Source organism: Aptenodytes patagonicus, chromosome 4 (genome assembly GCF_965638725.1).
Source record: "Aptenodytes patagonicus chromosome 4, bAptPat1.pri.cur, whole genome shotgun sequence".
NCBI classification, from domain to species: domain Eukaryota; kingdom Metazoa; phylum Chordata; class Aves; order Sphenisciformes; family Spheniscidae; genus Aptenodytes; species Aptenodytes patagonicus.
In genome coordinates, this window is record NC_134952.1 from 23,209,543 (window position 1) to 23,232,939 (window position 23,397).

At 35.9% G+C, this 23,397-nt stretch overlaps 1 protein-coding gene across 1 annotated transcript in view; it reads left to right on the plus strand.

The window, feature by feature from the left end:
- Window positions 1-19,845, plus strand: part of PCDH7 (protocadherin 7) — a 293,816-nt gene extending 273,971 nt beyond the window's left edge. The window contains exon 3 of the mRNA XM_076336070.1: window positions 15,485-19,845. Coding sequence (XP_076192185.1) covers window positions 15,485-15,864 — 380 coding nt within the window. The 3' untranslated portion in view covers window positions 15,865-19,845. The remainder of the gene's footprint in view (window positions 1-15,484) is intronic.
- Window positions 19,846-23,397: the final 3,552 nt, after the last annotated feature.

Below are 23,397 nucleotides of genomic sequence, written 5' to 3' on the forward strand. Positions count from 1 at the left end.
TGTGTGCTTGAGACAATAAATCCGGGGTGGGGGGGTGGGGAAGAATTCATGTTAAGTATTGAACTATGTCAAAGATGAGATAACAGATTTTATCTGGGAATGATTGACATGAGAAATAAAGGTGTAGAAAATACAAGTAAAATTCAACCTATTAAGTCTGATCCCTTAAAGGAAAATAAGGGAGACCTGCCTCTCACAGACATTTGTTGAAGCATGAAAATTGTTTAAAGGGCATCCTAATTTACCCAGTTCACAAAGCTATCTGTGATGGCAGGAAAAGATTTTTTCTTGAAATGGATGCCTCATTCTCTTTCTCCCAGTAACTGTTCAGAGCCTTTTGTCTATTTATATTCTTTATTGTTGCTGTAAGAACAGTGCTGTTTTTCATTATTTCATTGGCATGAGAAACCCTGATTCAGTTTTGCTGTCAATTTTGACCTCTTTCTGTACCTCCTCTACTTTCAGTGACTAAAAGCATCAGTAAATAGAAACAGAGAAAACCCCATAAAATACTGCTGCAGCAGCACAAAATAAGTTTAATAACACTCAAGATATATGCAATTGCAGTTCATGTCTATGGTAGGGTAAAGCATGCACTGAGAGTTTGTTTAGCTGTTTATTGCACTGCTACATATTTAGTGAGTTTTCACATACCTGGTAGGAAAGAGATTTGAGAGTATACATAAATAGTCTAATAAAAAATAAGATTGTTGAAATATCTTCACACAAAAAACAGAATAAAATCAATGTTAATCTTATTGCTGATAAGTATTTTTTTGTCAAAATGTTCTGAGAACACATTAATTCTTCCATTTACTTTCTATCCGTATCACTCAAAAGTAAACAGATAATTTTCAACTTTATCTAGTGAGCCACTCATCTCTGATTTAAAAAAAAATATATATCTATATATGGCCATACTTTACCAGTCCAATTAAATTCATTAACTTGAAGCGTAAGTTTCATAAACTAATCACTGATGTCCACCACTGTGGACTGTGAGTTTATCCACTATGCTTAGGCTAGGCCTAATTTAATGGATCACTATCAGAGGTGCTTTTTTTACAAAGGGGCATGAAACATGCTCATCAACTCTCTCTGCTGCTTAGACCTGTACAAGGACCAGGAAATATCCAAGTGTGATGCCCAGTTTCTGGTATGACTTCATTCAGCTCTGGTAGGACCTTGCCATTCTCTTGAATAGTTCTCCTGGAATAATTCCATCCTCCGACAATTATGGTGGCTCAGGTGATGATTGATATTTGGGCACACAATTTTTTGCCTCAGGTAACAGCCTCAAAGTTGACACAAGTAGAAAACAACTGTACCATCCGATAGTGAATCTATTATATGAATAAATTAGTTATACTCCAGTGCACAATGCTTTACATTCAGAAGAACCACAATCCCAACTGGCACCTCTATTATGATCTCAGAAAGGAGTCAGAGACTAAAATACTGTGCAGAGAACAATTTTCTACTGAATATTTTTCATTCAGGAAACCATATTCTGAATGACCTGGAAGGAAGATGCCTGCACAAAGTATGCACCATATGATCTAGCCATGGTACATTGTGGGGGCAATAGTAGGCAATGACCATTTAATAAAAGGAAATTAACAGTTTATTAAAAACTTGTCTGAAATAATAATTGCCAAAATACCAGATTACTCCTTCCTCTTTAACAATAGTTGCCTTTCATGTCAGATAAAATATGCAGATTTTGTATTTTTCTGTCTGATTCAGTCTGATAAACTTGTTTACATGTTCTACTTCCTTATGCTCTGCCCAACTCCTATATTTGACCCCTTAACCACTGGTTTTCCATGTATTGTCCAGATTTTCAAAACAATCCAGCAGCTGCTAAGTGATTATGACCACTGCAACTGATATTGGGTAAATTAGCAAAAATTACTCTGTGGATTTACACTGGGAATAATCAAGAGGATTATTTTCTTTTCCTATACTTTAGTCAATACATTTAATACACTAATATCTTCATTTTCTTTGGTGCATGTACTCTTTAAAACAAAAAAAAGAATGTGTTTAACCTCCCTGTTAATATATTTTGCTTGGCTGGGTTTTATGCTATCCTAGCAGATATAATTAGGTTTTTTTTTCCTACCTATTGTCAAGAATTTAGTCATGCATTGCAAGTGGAGCAAGCTTAACATTGTCCAGTTTCAAATCTTTTCTCAGTTTTACTAGAGTCTGAGTGAAAGCATAAACTAATAATGTAAGAAACTTCTTGATATTCAAATGAGTAGAATCATAGAATTGTTTAGGTTGGAAAAGACCTTTAAGGTCATCAAGTCCAACCATTAACCTAGCACTGCCAAGTCCACCACTAAACCATGTCCCTAAGCACCACATCTACATGTCTTTTAAATACCTCCAGGGATGGGGATTCAACCACTTCCCGGGGCAGCCTCTTCCAATGCTTGACTACACTTTCGGTGAAGAAATTTTTCCTAATATCCAATCTAAACCTCCCCTGGTGCAACTTGAGGCCATTTCCTCTCGTCCTATCGCTAGTTACTTGGGAGAAGAGACCGACACCCACCTCGCTACAACCTCCTTTCAAGTAGTTGTAGAGAGCGATGAGGTCTCCCCTCAGCCTCCTTTTCTCCAGGCTAAACGACCCCAGTTCCCTCAGCCCCTCCTCATAAGACTTGTGCTCTAGACCCTTCACCAGCCTCATTGCCCTTCTCTGGACACGCTCCAGCACCTCTATGTCCTTCTTGTAGTGAGGGGCCCAAAACTGAACACAGTATTCAAGGTGTGGCCTCACCACCCTTCCACCCCCCCACCCTTCCCACCTCGAGTACAGGGGCACGATCACTTCCCTACTCCTGCTGGCCACACTATTTCTGATACAAGCCAGGATGCCATTGGCCTTCTTGGCCACCTGAACACACTGCCGGCTCATGTTCAGCCGGCTGTTGACCAGCACCCCCAGGTCCTTTTCCACCAGGCAGCTTTCCAGCCACTCTTCCCCAAGCCTGTAACATTGCATAGGGTTGTTGGGACCCAAGTGCAGGACCCAACGCTTACTTAGCCTTGTTGAACCTCATACAAGTGGAGTGAAACAAGCTGGAGATTATCTGATTCATTCTTGAAAAAATAGATGTTGGCTATGAAGCAGTAGTCCAAAGTATATGTACTGCACTTCTTAAAAAATCTGGAAATGTCACAAACTGATGAACAATGGAATATTTTCTGAGATTTAAAATTTTTTATGGGTACAGGTATACACTTTGGCAACCAAACTAAGTAAAAGCATACTGACTAATTTTAATATTGTGCTGCAAAACACAAGAACAGACAAATGGCAATATTAAACATTCTTAAACCAAGAGAATGGATTCATTACAGAGTACTTCCACTGGAGTCACTTACAAAAATTATTCCATTTTTACTTTGGGGCTAGGAAATATTTCACATATTTTGGAGGAATATCTCAAGAAATCTGTAGAGGGATATGCTAAACTGTCCACTCAAGTAAATGGCTTAGGAAATCTGAAGAAAATGTTACCTATTAGCTGGTGAAGCAACCAAAAACCCAGTATCTTCATCTCAGGGATGAAAGATAGCTCCTGACTCATATGCTTAGACACCCCTGTTCAAGTCCAATCTTGCCTTTAACTTTCATCAAGACAGAGTTCTATTTGTAAGCTAAGACTTCTGCTTCTTTACCTCCTATAACTGTTCAGCGAATGAAACACTGTAGGATACTTAAGGTCAAGGGGAGGGGTCAAAAAACTATGATGCACACTACAGGCTCCATTAGATTCCCCCTCCCACAAGGATTTCTGACAGGCTTAGACTTTGCAAGTAAAAGTTGATTTTTTTTGTCTTCTCTGTTTTGTTTCATTCAAACTTCTTTTATACTTTCCATTAGTATAAAAAATATTAGCATTATATTTTTCCATTTCATAGTCAGATAAACAGTGATACTCTAATCTCTTTTAGTATAACAACCCTATGATTCATGTGTATGATTACAGTCTATCTACTGTACATGCACAAGGGGAATTAGTGCTGTGCTTAATACTTAATTACTAATGGACTGTAACCCACATGAATCTGTCATAAGTATGTAACCATTCTGAGCTGATGTTTGTAATTAATTCACTGGCTGTAATCTGCACACACAGCTGAAAAATCAATTAAAAAAATAATGAAAAAACCTCCTTTAAGCAGGACATAAATCATACTGAGAGATTCATTATCATTCTGTATTTGTCTCTCCATTTTTTGAGGTGTGAAGACTTTTCCACATACTTACTATAAAATACAACATTAACAACAAAAAAACCCCTCCCTTTCCCCTGCATCATCTCAATGAGAAAGCATCAGTACTTATAATGAAAGTACAAACTTAGGTGGATTCATTCCGGGGTAGAATCTACCTCTTCTCAGGAAAAGTTGAGGGTTCCAAAATAATTGATCTAAAGACCAGGGTGACGCCATAGCTCATGCCACTGACATGGAATAAAAGAAAGAGTCTGCAGCTTGTTAATCAGTAAATCATTTCCTTTCCCTGTGACAGGTGGAAGTATTACCATTTACTCCTGAGTTGTATGATTTTATACTTCTGTTATGCTTCATGATTAATGAAGATGAACACTATATTATATAAAATTTAACCCATTTCTTCTGGAGTATACTTATACAAACAGGGAAAATGTGCATCAATACAATAATCTTAAAATGTTTTTAGTACTATTTTTAACATTCATTTAGGTCTTGCATCTGCTAAAGGAATTAAAATGCATTCTTTGTACAATTCAATTCACTGAATTGAATTAAATTTGGTTCTGTATCCCAGATCTTGCTAGTATGATTAAGTAAATAAAATTACAAATTTATACGTGTATTTGTGAGAGAAACATGTATGACATGAACAGATAAGTATTTTTTTTCCATTGTGTGGGATAAGGTTCCCTTTATGTGACATAAAAAGTTAAATGGATCCTTTACATGACTTATATTTCTTCTTACAACACGACTTCCTCTTAACAGCTTCTAAAAAGACAAGTAGTCACAAGTTACTTGTTTCTGCTTCATGCTGAGCTCTATATTATTTATATGATCATTTGCATGCAGAGCATGGAGAACTTTCTTCTTCCCCCCATTTGAAAATAACATAATATAAATTAATAGAGCTTCAGCATATTTTACAGTTACTGTTCAAGTTTAACCTTTGAGGGTCTATGACTTGTAACAAAATAAATATTACATGAGTCACACAGAAAAACTCTTGTGAACATGAGTAATTCCCTTTTTATGAAAGCAGTACTACTATTTAATATATGTTATTATATAATATTTTATTCTGTATATGCAGGAATGAAATAAGATCCAGAATCCAGCAATGTGTTGCTGCATGAAGTAGAACTGTATGAAGCATTTCATTTTTCAGGGATGCAGTGGTTCTATCAAGATAATCAGTTCAAGTTACTATCTCAAGTGGGAGAAGAATTCTGTAAGAAAAAAGTAACTCACTGAAAGATATGAAAGAAATAAATCAGTATTCTCCCTTAAAGCCAATTCTTAAACACAGAAGCATTCAACCAGAACTTTATTTTAGTTTGAGCTCTTTTCTATAGTCACAAGTGGTTCAGTTTTGCTGTTTGTTTGTTGTTTCCCCCCCCCCATTACTTATGATAAACAATTAAGCAGCCACATGTGTTGGGGTGGTTGTGTCTTTTTTATCAGTCACCCTTTGAACTTAAACGTTAGTCATATCTAGTGCATTTTTATATAATTTCAACAAATATCAAGCTTACAAAACAGCTGTCAAGTCACTGATTTTTTCCTGTATATTCAACTTTCATTATAGATTCTGGATATCCTCTGAGATACTTGTGAGATATCCATGAGATCTAATGACATTGAACACCTTTTGGGATTGTGCTTTTAGTTTCTAAATGGAAGCAATGCATTCATTAATATTCCTAGAAAACATTACTTGGAGTATCTCCAAAAAGAAGTTGCCTTTTGAAAGAGATGGGTATGAATTGGAGGGAGACAAGGGGAAATCATGTAACCCTGTTTTTCTCTTCTGTGGCAAGAGCACTAGTTTTCCTACCTGGTGTCCATTCCTGATGAAGAAAATACATTATTAAATCCTTATTACCAAGAAATAAAATAAAGGGGAGGCACAGTATACAGCTGAGATGAGCTAATAATGGCTGCTAGCTACTCTGTTCCCTTAAAGCTCCTGCAGTCCCGTCACTTTGGCATGAGAATCAAGGAAATTATGTTGACTTTTGAGCTCTGATTCAGACTTTTCTTAAGTCATCTTTAGAAGAGCTGACATTCTAATTGTTCCACGAATTGTTTCAGCTCAGAGTTTGTTAAGCACTGACATGTTTTACTGCAAAAAAATAAAGGTATGTAATTTGACACAGTGACAGATTAATACCTTAGCATCAGATTGGCAGAACAATTAGACAGCTGAAATCTTTCTTACATCTTAATGTCTGTGCTACTTCAGGAAGCCATAGAAAGTCCTACTTTTCTGAAGGATATGTTGTCATTTCAGTGATAGAAGTAAATCAGGTTATCAAAGGATTTAACAGGGTTACAAGGAGTCTTGTAGCAATTACATTTAAATCTAGAAAATTAAAATTTAGGGAATTTGTGTTGTGTATTTAGTATAGTACTCGCCACCAGTATCACATAAGCTGATACTTCTTAGTCCTCATTATATATATGCAATTGGTCTTGTAAAAAAAAATGAAATAATAAAGTCTGAACTACAGGATAAATACAACTTAAACAAGAGAAAACTATATGTTTCTAATGTGCTTCCTTTTATATTATAATGTAATCAGGGTTTTAAATTAGTATTTGTCTAGAATGAAGTCTGTTGAATCTGATTTCACTTACACATAATACTGTATGCAACCTATATTATGGTTCTCCACTGACAACCAACTGATTAATATGATTCAGGCCTGGAAGAGTACAACTAGTTTTTTTAGTGTAAAAAAAAAAAAAAGCCATAGGTCTGTTTTTCATATAAACAGTCTTTAAGTCAATTGTGAAATATTGATGATTCCTTGAAGATCACAGATGCAATACTACAGAGCTGATGATACAATCATTAATTTAAGTAGGAAACTTTTTAATGGAGTTATTCTATAATTAGAGGAACAGTTAAAGAATATTGTACCTTAACCTGCTGGAGACAATTGTGATAGAAATAACTGTGGAATCTAAGCCAGGAATTTTATTGCTTGGGTAATATTTCTTTGGTTACATGTCTAAGTCATGTTAAATAGCTGTATAGTCTGGTATAATGTGTTTAATTAAACAAAAGAAATACATCAAAATCTTATACATTCTTTATCTTATTTAACTCTGTTTCTCCCTGAAGCAGAGGCAGGTATTATTCAAGGGTAAACAAAACCAAAATTTCATATAAGAAGTAAACACTGTTGAAATTTTCTGCTTTACAGAGTCTCTCTTGCACTAGTTTCAGGTTTAATGGACTTCAGATGTATGATATTTGTTTTGCACCACTACAGGTAGAAGCAGTATTTGGTCTTTAACTTTTTGATGAAACTGTAACACGGAATAGATGTGTTGGGACTCAGGCAAGAGGATTTTACAAATGCTAGATTATCATGTCTGAACTTGAGAGTGTTTTGTTTTTGTTTTTTGGGTTTTTTTTGCATTACTGGCTTTTTGTTTCTGTATTCCTTTGATTAACACCTGTCTTAAATGGTCCGACCATTTAGGTTTTTTGTTTGTAATTCTATTAACATAAAATTTTAAGCAGGATGTCATTCTAAAATGGACTTTTAGCTGAACCTAAGACCAACTTCTAAGGTAGACTTATTACCAAATAAGTTAAGAATCTTAACCCAGAAACAGATAAGGGTTGGACTGATGTCAAAGTACATGAATGTTAGTAATCATATTAACAGAATTGCAGAGCTGAAGGGAACCTTTAGAGCTCATTTAGTGTATCCTTGCTTTCCCAAGGTAGGATTAGCCACGTTTATGTTACCCATGGGAGGATTTTTTCTAGACATTCGTAAAGCTCTCACAGTGGTGGAGAATCTATAACCTTCCATCACTACATTTATCCTCAAAGTTTTTTTCTAATTTCTAATCTGACTTGTCATTGTTGCAATCAAACCATTACTTTTGGTCCTTTCCACTATGGGCATGCAAAACAGATTGTTCCCACTCTTGCTTTACTATAGCCTTTTAGGTACATGAAAAGTGCCGTTTTCTCCCTCAGCTGCCTTCTCTTCTGGCTAACTCACTTTCATTCATCTAGCATGAGCGTTTTTCAAATGTTAAAGAATCAGTTACCTGTTTCCATTTTCTTATGGTATTGCTTTATTTGTTTGTTTTATTTTTATTAGTTTTAGAAGTAGAGGACTATATAACATCTCATGTTTGCTTTGAAATTTCTACTCTGGTCTCTCTTGAAACCAGCTAAGTACTTGGACTTTTGATGCCCTACAGCAGTGAGTCTTGCTGTTCTTAGGAATTGTTTAAGGGGTACTTTTATTTTACCATTTTTCAAGTAAAGTATTGAAAATTCTCACTTTCATTCTATATTCCTTTTTCCTTGCATAACAAAGGAATAAAAAGGTTCAGAATTCATTATTTTATATCCTTCTGTCATACCTCCTCTCACAGTATTAATTTTTCAATCAATGTACATGTAAGACTTTCTGTACTCTGAAGTATTTTCTTAAGCACTGAAAAGAATTTCAGAATTGGGCATGTTATACATGGAATTATTCTAGTCCAAAAGCAATTAATATATTCATTACTTCAGTGCAGTTGGCCTATCTCAAACAGTGGATTTGTGTTTAACTTTATTCAGTAGGACTGTTTTAGAGATGGCATGCACTATCTCTGCAGTACACGATAATGCTGCATTCAGAATGACAGCAGTCCAAGCCTTGGGGCGCTAAATGCTTCTTGAGATATGTTCAATTGCTGTTTAACTGTATTTAGCCTAAGGTGCCAAGAAAGAAGTTGCTGATACCTTCAAACATGTTTAAGTATTTTAATAGTGTCTCGGCATGTCAGAATATGCCACAGCACTAACTGGGGTGCAGTTCCTGAATCACTGCAATTAGGAGGCAGGAATTTCAAAGGCAGTACTGCTGCAGCTGTGTATCACCATAGCTTAGCTTTTTTTCCCCCTCCTTAAACAGTAATTTTCTACAATATGTACTCTCTCAGTTGTTTTCTGCATTATTGTTCTCTGATCATGTAGTCAATACTTGTTATGCTTTAAGAGCTCTATTGTGCCTCCAATCACACAGCTCATAAAACAGACAACCATTTAATATTAAACCTATGTAAATGGACTCCTGTTTAATTACATAGTCTTACTGGTGTTTCACTTGAATTTTGGATGGTCCTCTGAATATAGTATATTTGTGTACAGAGTGCAGGAAAAGGTGGGATGAAAAGTGGCTCATCCAAACCACAGTCTCTATCATTACTGTATGACGGTTCCTATTCCTTTTTCTTTTCTCACAGTAGTCTGGAACTACCGCACAGGCTTTCTTTACAGGTCATCAATAACTGGAACCATGCAGGGATGTTATGGGCCCATCAATGGGGAAAGGCAGCAAAATCTGCATGTAGTCTTTGATTTGTCATACATACTATTTAGAACTCATCTGTCAATGACTCCTCAGATCCTGTGGACCAAGCTGCGCAGTTTACAGAAGTACTGTTGCACTGCTGTAGTACTGTATGGCTACTGTGGTCATGTACTCCTCCAAGAAAAGGTCTACAGCTAGGAGTTCTTTCTGGGCACAGAGTTCTTTCTAGGAATATTCACGTTATTGTATCTAGATAGGGTGTCAGTATTGCTTTGGAGGGTTTTCCATCTCCAGGGACAAGTGGAACAGAGCTTTTGACTACTTAAGTACATCTAAAGTCTGTTGTTACCATAGGCTTTGTGTGTGGTTTACAAAAGATGAGAAAATGAAAAGCTCCTTGCATCTTTCTCCAAAAGACTATATGTGCTAGGACCATGTCATGACTAATGGATAATGCTGGGTTTGTATAAAATATATTGTACAAGAATCATTGTTAAAAAATGTGCAGAACAGAGCCAGAGTGAGTGTGCATCCTTGATTATATTTTTCAGCAATGTATGTGTACAAAAAAGCACATAACTTGTAAAATGTACTTGTTGACTACTGTATTCATAATATCTCTGTACTTGATGAAATATATTGACCTTCTTTGGTAAGGAATGTGAGGAGAGAAAATAATGGAAAATTGCTTGGGTGGAATATTTTGGTTGTTAATTTTTTTGTCTTTAAACTGAATAGAAAACATCATATTTCCCCTCTCCACACTGCCGTGGTAGGTGCCTTCCTTTTTTTGATAACAAGCAATCCTTCTAGCCCTAAAGCAAGAGTCAGCTACAATCAACAGAAACATGAGCATACATATAAATAACTCCATTCATTTGCATGTTTTTATACAAAGTTTTATGGAAAACATAAGCTATCACTGTCTCAGAAATTAGCCATAAATTTTTAAAGACTTGTTGGATTAATGATAAAAGGTTGGGTTTTTTTTTTGAAATTATAGTTATCAGCTAACTTTGGAAATTGGTGGTGGAAGCTTGTATCAGAAGCAATGAGAAAGTAGATTGTGAGACCCTGTAAATTACTGTCCTGCAATTTTTTTTAAGCTGAAGTCTGAACAGTAGCAAATGAAATCTACTTTTTAAATATTCACTTTTGAAGTCTCCATTTACACATATACCTAAAAACTTGTCTAAATATCTGTCTTTTGGGGAGTGGGTTTACAATGGCTTTGTAAATAGTCAAGCAATACCTAGTTCTGATGTAGAAACACCATAAGAAGATATGTTTGAAAATAACTTAGATGATATCTTCCATTGTAACTCTGAAGATAATTTTATGCAATTAAAAGCTTAAATTTGAGTAGTTTATGCATAAACAATTAAAACCTAACCCCAAACCTACAAATTTCTGTATGACAAGAAATATCAGCCCTCCAGGTTTACTTTCTCACTAATTAGCATTGTGATAAAGTTTGTTTGTTAATAACTGGCATTTTAAACACTTATTTGGGTCAGTTTCCAGATATGTAACTGTGGCAGAAATCTGTTGTACTCTTCCTTGATGATTTGCCAATTGTGCTGACAAATTCTTTGCTGTGTCATATTCCATTAGGCTTGTCAGCTAACAGTGTGGTCGCTACTGAAGTGTTTTACTTTTAAACTGAGAAGTACTTAAAAAAGCATGTCACTTAGAGATGGCTATGTTTGGATGTAAATTATGCTAGAGTACAAGAATACCTTTTTTTTTCCTCCCCAAATTCAGAGATTGTTCACAACTCCATGAGCTAGATAATGTAAAAAGAGGAGCGTAAAGTTACTACTCTGCAAAAGAGGGTCAATCTGTTCAGGGAATTAGCAAAAATACAGTTAATTACTTTGTAGCTAAAGTGATGTGGCAGTTTATTCAAAATGAAAGTTAAATCTCTGTTGTCTACTGCAGTGTATAGAAAGTACCCAAGTTTTCCTTAACTGACTAGTTTAGGTACTGGTAATAGTTTAGACCTAACAGCACTGGATGTTTTACCCATCTTCTGATATAACACACACACACACAAAACGTTCCCTCCTTTCCTGCACCACTTCCCCACCCCCCCACCCCCAATGCTGAAGTTATGTCCATCTTTTAAACAGAAAAGCAGTTAAAATGCAACAGATTTCAAAACATGTTAGATTAAATGTGTGCTTAAATGCTCTACTGATTCAAGCTCTTAGAACAGATGCAAAGAAGCAATGGAATAGAAGGCTACATTAACTGTCCGTGCCAAATACTAATTGAAGGGTGCTTTAGATTAAAATATATCACACCAGATCTGACAGCCTGAGGGGGGTGAGGCTGCTGCTGCTCCATGTCCCCAGGTCCAACCAGTAGCAAAAATGAAGATGTATTCCCAGTAGGTATGCACACAGAGAACCCACATACACCAAATATATACACAGATCACAAACGCTCAAGAGCACTCACACAAACACAGACAGCACCAGTGGCCTCATTCTGCTCCCCTCTCTGATTGGACAGGCTGGAAATCCACTAGTGAGAGTGGACACGTACATATGTATACATGCATATGCACACATAATAGAAAGCCCATACCCAGAAAAGTGTTAGAAAGGAATTTAATAAGATAGGACAGAGGGCGCTGATCAGGCACAGAGCACAACGAGACAAACTTATTAGCCAGCAAACTATTTACATGTGACTGGCCCTTTTTTCCCCCTTATCTCTCTATTTTCCCCACTCTTGTTCCTCCCCAAATCACCTAAAACCCTCTCTTGTCCTCTCTTTGGTTCCTCCTCTAAACATCTCATAAGTCCTGTGCTATCCCAAACTGCATTTCCCCCATATCCCATAATGTGTCCTACATACCTAGGCAGCAATCCCCCTGTTAGACAGAAAGGTGATCTGGAGAGCAGCTGCCAATAACTCATGGTGATGGGTTTCACGCCTGGACAATGGGGCCAATGGCTTTGCTAGGATAGCCCTGAGAGGGACCCGGGCAAGGTGGTTGTTCCTCCTGAGTCCTTACTTGGGTTCTTATCTGCCACTATACACCCCTGTGCTCCTCTGGGCCTGAGCAGATGGACCTTTGATGGGCTGACAGCCTCTGTGGTGGGCCTGGGAGTAGCCCATCAGAGTATTATTTGGGCTCATATTATCCTGCCAGTGTCTCTCTGAGCTCTTTTGTGGGTGCCAAGATGAAGTTTATCACATAACCCAACAGGGCGAGTCAGCCACATGCTGACTTAGAGGTTGTTGCTTCATGAAACATCACTATAAGGCTGAATTGTATAGCAAGTCCTCATGCTTTACAATAAGGAATTCTAATATTTGACCAGAAGTTAATAGGGGATGCACTACAATGCAAAATGGCAACTTTTCAAGTGCGTGATTCAAGGACCACCAGTGAGGGAAGGATTTTTATCAACCCAAATAATACTGGCTCAAGATTTGTTTGCACTAAAAAGAAACCATCAGATATAATGAGACATTACCTGTTTCAATATGGAAAAAAACCACAACCAAACAGCAGCAACAATACCCCTTTTCAATAAACACATACTCTTATGTTTTAAATAAAGGTCAGATATATTGACTTGATAAGCATTTGCTAATATTTTGCCAGAGTAATAACTGAAATACTAGTAGCAAGCATAATGTTTAATGGTCTTTGGAAGTAAAGTGCATTTTGAAGAGTTTATTGATATTTAGATGGGAAGGAGATTTACCCTGTTGTAAAAATATGAAGAGGGTTTTTCTGTTTAAAAATCAAAGCACATCAGGTACAGCTCAGCAGTTAATTACGCTTCTTACCTTTAGGGAGTGCCACAATAATAGTAGATTTAACTGACAAATAGAGAATTTTCCTGTTACAGTCCCCATCTTCTGTCTACATCTCCAGAACACAGTCATCTGAAAACTGATAGGCTGATAACTGTCCATAGTCTTTGCATTCTTCACTGAAAAAATGTGGGAATCATGCCTGAGACTAAGTGCAGAAGCTTTAAAAAGTACAACCGGAGTTCACTCCTCCCAGCCTTACACATCTCAGCCTCAGAGTTACTCAGTTATCTAAACATCTGTGCTGTTTTCCTCATTAAAATCAGTGGCATATTGAAATATAAAATTTTATACAGTATTCAGAATACATACAGTAGATTCTATAAAAATGTTGACAACAGTTAATAATAAATAATATACATATTATTTACAATACTGCAACGAATTACTAATTAAATGAATGTTTAAATGCATGAAAAAATCAGGACAGAATGAACATAAATCTGACTTTCAAGAGCTTTTGCAATTCTATCAGGATTAAATCCACAGATGCTAAAATGAAATATGTTTGCTCTGCAAGCACCTGTTGTAAAGATTTTAAATTAAAACAGTTTACTCTGGAAGAGACAAAGGATTTTTGGTTGCCTTTTATTTTTTTAACCTCAGGAGTGGTCATTTTTATGAATTTATAAAAATTTCACAGTTGGAATTGTTACTGTTTAAGAAGGTCATCTGGCAGCCAAAATCAAAGAAAAAATAGGCAAAATAGACGTAACAAAATGAAGGCTGAATAGGCCTTTGAAAGATATTTTATAAGGCATAGTTTATTACTGGTAAAATTACTACTCACATGAATTTGGGTGTTGTAGTGAGAAGGTAGAAAGCTGCCACAGCCCATATGAAGTCCCTGATTGTGTTTCCATGCTGAAGCTCCTTGCTCCTTTTTAAGATAATCGATTTTTTATAAAAGAAACCTAAAAGTTTCATCAAATAAGTCATGTCATATGAAAGTCATATGAAATAAACTGGAAAAATTATTTTACTTGTTGATTTTTGTTCTTTATCAATTTTAATTGTTTGAATATCATGTTGTTACTTTGTAGGCAGCTGCAGTTATTTCTTGTAGACCATAAAGTACAGTATAACTGCATAAAAGCAAGCTTTCAGAATCTTACCCAGTGCTTAAAACAGTTGAGGTAGCTTTTTAATTCAATTGTAATGCAAATATCAAAATACAAATATTAAAAACTACCTGTGTTTTTATCAGGTAGGAGTCAATCCTGCAGTCCCCTGAACTTTGCTAGTTTTCAGTGAGAGTTCTTACAAGTACAGTAGCTAGAAAGATTAGACACAGTGTTCTGGGACAGGACACCTTCTAACACAACAAGTCACATATAAAACGTTAGTGCATCTATTCAGGCAGCACCCAGAGTCTCCCTGTCCCTCCACATGCACACAGAACACACAGAACAGCTTTATCCATACATGTTAGATTAAGTTTATAACCAATAACAGGGTTTTTGTATGCTCCTACTAATAATCATTGATTGCACGACTCATGTAACATATTGTGTACTAACAATGAATCCTCAGAAATACAAGCAGAGGTTTACATTATATGCAAATTGAGTCCCATTGTCAATAACAGAGCTGCTCACCTGCAGGGTGTTAAGCATGTTCATAAGTATTTGCAAGGTGGAGGGCCTCAGGTTCTTTTCACATAAATTCAAAACATTCTTTACAAAAAATTCAAAGAAAGGTATTTTTAATAATTTCAAGAAAATTGGCAGTATGGAATTAAGTGCTTGGTTGACTCTTTTAGACATCAAAAATCATTCAATACCTAATGCCAAATGCTTTTGAGATTAATTTACAAGCACAGGAAGTGGCTTAATGTCTTGTTTTTCGATTCTTGAGGTTGAGGATAACTGTACAAACATGCTTGTTACCTATGGGCATATGCAATGTAAAAAAAACTATTACTGAGGAACTTATTGCAACATTCTTACCAAGACCTTTAAAAATACCTTTTGTGAATTTTCAGAGATTCTCAGTTTCACTGGTAGTCATTACAATAGTATTCATTTGTAAAGATAACTCTATTTTACTTTCAGATTCAAGGCCTCTACCAGATGTAGCCCTGACAGGGAAGTGTACCCGAGAGTGTGATGAATATGGCCACTCGGACTCCTGCTGGATGCCAGTTCGCACTTCTCCTGAAAGGAAGCAGAAGAGCCAGCCAAAACTCTCCACTTTCATGCCTGTCGATGAACGGGGCAGTCAGGAAAAGCTGGCCAATGGAGAAGCCTCCCTCATGGGTGATCGCAACAGAAACCTCCTTAACAAAAAGTTGACCTCATCCTATGAGACCTTCAGCGCAGCTAGTTTCAGCAAAAATGAAGAAGGCAATCCAGAGGATATCCCCCTTACACAGACAGGGGAATACAAGCCATCTCCTGTCAATACTCTAACTAGAAGAGAAGTTTACCTGTAGGCTAAAAAGCAGCAAGAAAGCTCTTTCATATTATAACAAAGAAAAGAGGCAAAATTCTTAAAATCGAAACAATTTTAACAAAAAATAAGAAACAAAAAAGAGGGGGCCACCAAAGAGACAAAAGATCTGCCTGCCACTTCTGCCTCCATAGCAGGCATTTAATTATACAGTCTGCCTGACTATACTGTACAATGTAGAAAACATTGCTGTTACTTGCATGTCTAATTCCCCCTCACTGATTTTTATTTTCCTAAATCTATGGTTGAAAATTCCTCCCATAGTAACGAGCTTGATTAAAAAGAACACCACACACTGTTGTTTCCCCTCTGCAGAAGCATGAGTTAAACCACTCATTTTGTTTGATTATCATCTGGCTTGTTGAGGATAACAAGTCAGGGAAAATGTATTCAAAACATATCATCTGAATATTGCTGATCCCCACCAGGGACAATCCTTCAGAAACCATACAGATATAGAGATAAATATAAAGGAATAATCATTAATAGGCACTTTGTGAAGACCACAGCTTTAATATTCTCACCTCTCATCTGAGGCTGGAAGCAACAGAAATATGTTCAGCCTGAGACTGCAGTGAAAAACATGGCATATTTCCTATGATTCATGAACTCTGGTTATGTTTTATCCATAGAACAAACGTGTTCTTGCTGTGTCTCTTTCTCTCCTCTCTCCTTCTCTGTAATGATTACTTCAACGTAAACACAATTAGTAACACATATACTGTAGGATAGTAACGATAAACTGTTGAAATCATTATTTTGGGCAAGACTAACATCTAGCTAGGAAGATCGTAATAACAAAAAGGCCAAAGATCACACAATGGATCAGGGGAACTGCTAAGTATTGGGGCTTGGCTTAGAAAACTAATATATTCACAAATACACACATGTACTCATAACACACCTTCAGTTACATTTTGCACAGCAGCACAATTCACAAGCCCAGATGACATAATTTTTTTTTCCAGTGCGGTTCAGTTGAATGCCCAAAGGAAATGATGTGGGTTTTTTTGTAATGACATGCTATGTTGCAGCAGATGCTGCATATGATATGCTGCATATGCCAGTTCCAGGGAATTTTAAAGATCAAAATTAAAAACTAATAGTAGTAATAGAAGGCTGTGTTAATGAGAATGCTTGGTGGAATGGAAAGGGTGGACAATGGGATGATGCAGTGACAAGAGAATATTACAAGTCAAATACAAAACCTTCTTTTCAGAGTGCAAGGAATGATTGCTAAGTCTTTTGCCATCAGTGTTGCAGATTACCAATTGCTTCAATTATGTCAAAGATAGAATGAAGGTTTTCTTGAAACACAAGTGCATTAAAATCAAGAGAAGTGCAATACTAAATGATGTCAAGACTCAGAACATTTATGCTAGGTAGAAAATGGTCTGATAAACAGTGGTATGATACTCACCTAGCAGGTCAAGATGAGTCAAAAGGAGTCCAAGCTACCGTGATATGCAAGAGCTCTGGGCTGTAACGATTCTCATGGTGAGCGCTTCTTGAAAGGAAGAGGAAATGAAACAGGTTTTTGTGCAATAAAAGCAACAAAACGTACAGAACTTCAACCAGTTGCTTTGTAGCTAATGCTGTAGTAATAATGACAGACTGAGCTCAGACGTTCAGACAAAAGTGACAATCGAACAACACAGCAAGGACAGCTCGAGGGGGGGGAAAGCATTCAAATCCCTAGCTATTTAACCTGGTGTTAAGGCATGGCTAGATGGCTCTCTAGTATACTGTAGTCACAATGTAGCTTTGGGTAGTTTCTTGCTTTGAAGAATTGCATAGAAATAACCTTAAACAGCCTAAAGTAGAGGTTGGTAAATCAATACAACTCATCACATTTATCTTTTGAATTCACTTCTCCATATAGTGGGATGTGCCATTATTGGCCATTTCGTTCTCCTCTCTCAAGTTTACTTTCTTCAAATAACATTAGTTTGTGTATAGCAGTTATGATGAATGGGCACATTTTAGAAAGAAAATATTAAAATCAAAGATTAATAATGATTGAACATTTTTATGTTTAATTATTTAAGTAATATGGAGAGATGCAAACTAGTACTTTGTTATGAGACTGCATACAGCAGTTACTGCTTTGTATAATCTGTAAGTACCTGTTTAAAAATGCTTTTAAAAATGCTTATGTAATGTATACACATTTTTCTTGCACGTTTCAACAGAATACACAATTGCATAACACAAACGTTCAACAGAATTTCCTTTAGTAAGATTTTATTTAATATTACACACAAAAAAATAAATTAGGTAGCTTGGTTCCACATATTCTTAGACCCTTTTTCTACAAAGCTAATAATATAGGTCATAGAAGACCTTCAGATTAAATGGATCAGCAGTCACTCAGCAATTTTTGCACCACATAAGACAGTCATTAAATACTTTACTTGTGTGCATCTCCTTAGATCTAAAATGGGTGTGGAGAAAAAAAAAAAAATTCTATCTACTGTAAGTATTCACTGTAATTCTAGTGGAACTAGCCACTATTAATATCCTGATTACTCTTCTGACCTGGCATGACACACAAATATATTTTGTGTTTGTATTTTTCCTCTTTATTTGAAATAGGTTAAATCTAGTGCCACTCCATAAATAGAGTGCTTTTGTATAAAAATAAACAAATAAAACTATAAAAAATAATTAGGATGAATGCGAAATATGCAACTGTGCCTTTTATACCTATTATTATGGTAAAGTGGTAGTTGGGTTTGGACACTGAGGGATAAGGGGCTATTCCCAACTTTTTTGAACCTGTATATTTACCTGTGTTTATTTTCTGAGAAATTATAGATAATATATTTAAAAACAAGCCTTTTGCCAAACTCAGTTAATGGACCAGTCTTAAGCATTATTAACACAAGGCTGTGGTTTAAGTAGGTCTTGAGGATTTTTTTAATTACTATTTGTGTGGGATTTGGGATTGTTTTCATTTGTTTTAATTCTGCTGCCTGGAAAACTATGATCAGTCTATATTACAGTTATTTAGCAAGGTGTCACCAGTTCATGTTGCCAGGAAAATTGACTTTTTTTTTTTTTTAACTGCTTTTAGCCATCATCACATTTCAGTTGTACAGTATAGAAATCATCCTTTTATTTCCTTCAATGGGAAACTCAAATGAGCTTTGCATGTATTTTACATTAAGGCACCTTTATAGATTGATGCATTAATATATAACTTTATATGTATTAGAAAATTCAATAGCTTTGGTCTAAAATCTAATGCTCATTCTGGATCTCAGATCCACTATGTTTATTCAATATGGTTTCTGACTGGCCTGCTGCCTGAGTTTCAGGAAAAAAGTTAAACATTATTTTTATGTGGGGAAGAACTTAAATGGGATTGAAATGATTGGCTGTAAGGCTACCCTAGGAAGTTGTTAAGCAGGAAAACAAAGAATACGGATAAAGACCTTGCCATAAATCCATCCATCACCAAACACTTGTAAGGAACTTGAACAATGAAATATTTTTCCTTTTGTTTCATTGGTGATAAATATACAATGTTTCCTTAAGGAATGAAGCAGATGAAATAGCAATAGAAATGAAAGTCCATCAGTTAAGTTGTATTACTGACTGACGAGCATAAACAAGGAAGAAGACAACATTCACCAGCTACCTGGGGTATGCTTTCAGACAACTTTTTCCTAAATTTTAAAAGCACTTGCATTCAGTGTGGTACGATCTGTTTGTAATATTAATCATTGACTATTGTTCTGCAACTTGGATGTTGATAGTGAAGCAGAGAACAATTTATCATTGTTTATTATGAGTCACTATGCACGCAACTATGCTAAACATGGCAAAATGTATTAAACGCTAGTCCACCTCTATTTATGAAATATTTACATAATTTAATTTGCTTTTGTACAGTTTTATGTAAATAAATTGCTTGTCATTTTTGTCTCTGCAAATTAAAATATAACATGTTCAAACGGTTGCCCATTTGCCAGTGTACTTTCTCTGATAGGCTATTCAACTTTACTGGATTAAATCACATGCTAGTTTGCATATTTAACCTGTATTTTGCATGGCAAAGATGAAACTGCCTTTGTAACTGGCCACATCTTCAGCTGCTGATGTAGCTGAGGTTTTACCTGTCTACAGAGTGAAATTCAGTAGAGGTTATTGTCACTCAGGACAGCATACAGCTATTTTCACAGTAGAAATAAAGTACCTGTAATGATAGCAGTTGTTTCCAATTACTGTTCAAAAGGGCTCCTTATTAAGGTGTGTTTAAAACCTTCATATTAAGGGGAATAATAAGTCTTTAGTAAAAGCTCAGGTATTGCCATTATGGAATGGCAATTTTCTAATTATCAGCAAGGTTGTTATTTTTTCCAAGAAGTTTAGAAATAGTAACAAATCCTAAAGTGTCAGTGAAGCATTTATGCTGAAAAGAACAACACAATTAATGCAGCATTTCAGAGCAGAACGTGAAATAAAAATCTCCAGTTCTTTCTAGCTGTGAATCAAATTATCCATCTCAGCATAACTACAGATCAAGAAGAAAATCTAAGAAGCAGAAAGAGTTTATTCCTTAGCTGTCTGGATCAGACACTGCTTTTTTTGTTTGTTTGTTTTAAAAGAACAGGTTCTAAAACAGCCATTAAGTTGGGATTTGCATCAGTTGTAATATGTGAAAAATATGTTTGTGGGAAGAGGGATCGAATGTTAAAACTCACCCTCCTCCCTGTTGTTTTCTACAAAATACAGTATTACTATAGAGACCTTGCAAATCATTGTGTACAATTTCCCACTGAACACCACAGAAAGTGCTGTTTCTATCTTTTTGCCTTAGTTACAGACTAGGTTTTGATTTTTGTGAATACAGGCTGGCCGGAACTTTTTTTTTTTTTAAAAATAAACTTTACATTGCAAATTTCTTTCTCTGACTGTGCTTTCAGTTAACATTGCCTGGTCTTCTCTAATGAACATGTCAAGGAAGATTATTCCTTCCATAAGCAGAGGTCTGAATCTGCATGCCTACGGAGAGAATTCAATCTACCAACTGACCCCAGATCTCCCACATCACACTCGAATGAGCTACCCCTCAACCTTTCAGCAGTAGCAGTATTTTAATGGGTAACTTCAATCAAGCTTTCATGTTTATTTTATACTAGATGTAGTATGCAAGGCATGACCTTATGTTTGTTTATTTTGTCTTTTATCTGCATTCTTCTTGTTTACCAACTGCATCCAGGAAGGTGATTACAGGAAGATAAAATAAATTTCCTAAACCACAGAGAGTGGTAAGAGAGGATAATATAAATTGGTGAAAGTTAACAATTTATGCTCCCTTTTAACCCTGGCTTCATTTCTTCCTCCTATGCTGCAGTAAAATGTAAATCTTATGCAGAGACTGAAATTAATAAATGTGACCTAGGCAGTAATAATTTCATGTCTTTATTGAGCCTCCTGAGGGGAGTGTATAGAAGATGCTTAATAGTTCATAAATGTGCAAATCATCTAGCCTATGCAAAAGAAGAAAGCAACACCAGTTAGACAAGAATATTTAGTATATTGCTTAGCGAAATGATATGCTTCCAGTCAGTCAGTCCATACAGCTATTTCTTCTAAAGCAAGTATGACTGGTTTAAAGACGTAGATATACTTACCAAGAAACCAGGAAAAAAAAAAAAAAAATGCAAAATACCTATTCTGTAGTGATATGGAATAGCCTCTGGGAGAAGAGGGAACAAAGAACAGCAAATAAGTAATGTAATTGGTACAGAAGTGTTAGAAATAAATCCCTTTAGGACTTTCAAAATTATTTAAGGAACCTAAAATAGGGAGATATTAATGCATAATTTGTAGCTATCTACAGTACGGTACTGAAATTTCTAAGAAAGGATTCTTGCTAATTATAAGGCATGTGATTCTATTTAAGGTACTGTTTTTAAAGATTTAATTAATGGTTAAAAATATTTATATCTTAGCATTCCTTATTTGTAAGCTTACTAAAGCGAATTTCAGTAGGCTTCTACAGCATTCACTGTAGGAGAAGGCAAGTTTGGAAAGACCAAGACAGCCAAGATATAGTTTTCATATTTCTATTCTATTTTCAGCAATGCAACCAACTTTTTCATGTTTACACTGTAATCACGAATAAAAAAAAAAAAAAAAAAAAAAATCAGATCTAAACCTTTCAACTATCATCACTGCTTTCCAGAATATTGCAGAGGGAACAAAGTAGCATAAAAGCAGGTTTAATATACCATGTTTACTCCTCCTTTGATACATTTTACACTCAGCAAAATCAGTATCAGGGAGAAAGCAACTTAAATAAGAATGAATCACTAAGTTTTTCCCAATCCTGTGGAAAATCAGAGAAGGAAGGAAAGACTAGAGCAAGAGGAAAAAATTGCTGTCTCATTTTATTACCTACCTCTCGTGGTTTTCCAGCACCTACAGAAAATCCCATGAATGGAATCTCTAACACTGGAGTCTATCTTTTCCCCACACAAGTGTACACCTCCACTTCTTCCAAAAGAACTTGCAGGTTTTATAACTTGTACTAAGTCTAGTTGGGATAAACCATCTTCTTGATGCTTTTTTTTCTTACATAATAACTGTATTACATGATTCCAGAAAATGAAGCTGATTCTGAGGCAAGATTATGGTGATAGCAGTCTGCTCTAAGTTAGTTGAATATATATTTGATAAGACAAATAGAAGTGAAGAAATCAGAATAAGATGAAAGGGTTCCTGTTGGTCTGAAAAGATCCACAAACTGCTGCACACACTGTAATGATTTATTATTTAGGTCTGATCAAACCAGAAGAGGCTGAAAATTTCATAAGCAAAAAAGAGAAGGAGGATTAAAAAAAAAACACAACAAAAAAACAATTACAGATGGAGACCTAATACCAGTTAAGTGTGTGTGTGTATGTATGTGTATATACACACACCCACCCCCCTCTCACCTCTGGCTTTTGAAGCAGATTTTAAGATACTCTTCAAGATTCCAGAAAATTATCTACTTCTGTCATCAGCCAATGCCAGAGAGACAGAATACTGGACAACAGGGACCTTCAGCATGAGGTCCTATATCTATTGTAAGGTTTAGTAAGACAGAACAAAATATATAAATTAGTGGCTGTCACTTAATGTGATAGGGTATGGTGATCACAGAGTTAGAAAACAGGATAACTACCAAACTTGCTTCAGTTTCTCTCTAGCCTCCTATCTCACCTAAGTTGCTAGAACAAAAGTCAGAGCGGGTTTTTTTTTTTTTAATCTTAGGTTGTATCCTTTTGCTGACAGTTCCTGGAATCAGCTTGGCACCTACTTAGCTTTTGCCCACCTTGTTCTGAACCAGAAGAGAGCCCCGGAACAATAGGTGATTTCATGTTGTTTTCCAGTCTGACCTCTGAGCATCTGGTAGGCATCATGTTGCCACCCTTATCTTTAGGAGCATGAAATCATGACAGACTCCCTCACACATAACTCTAAATATGAGTTTGAATATTAAAAGGGTCCTTATAGGTGG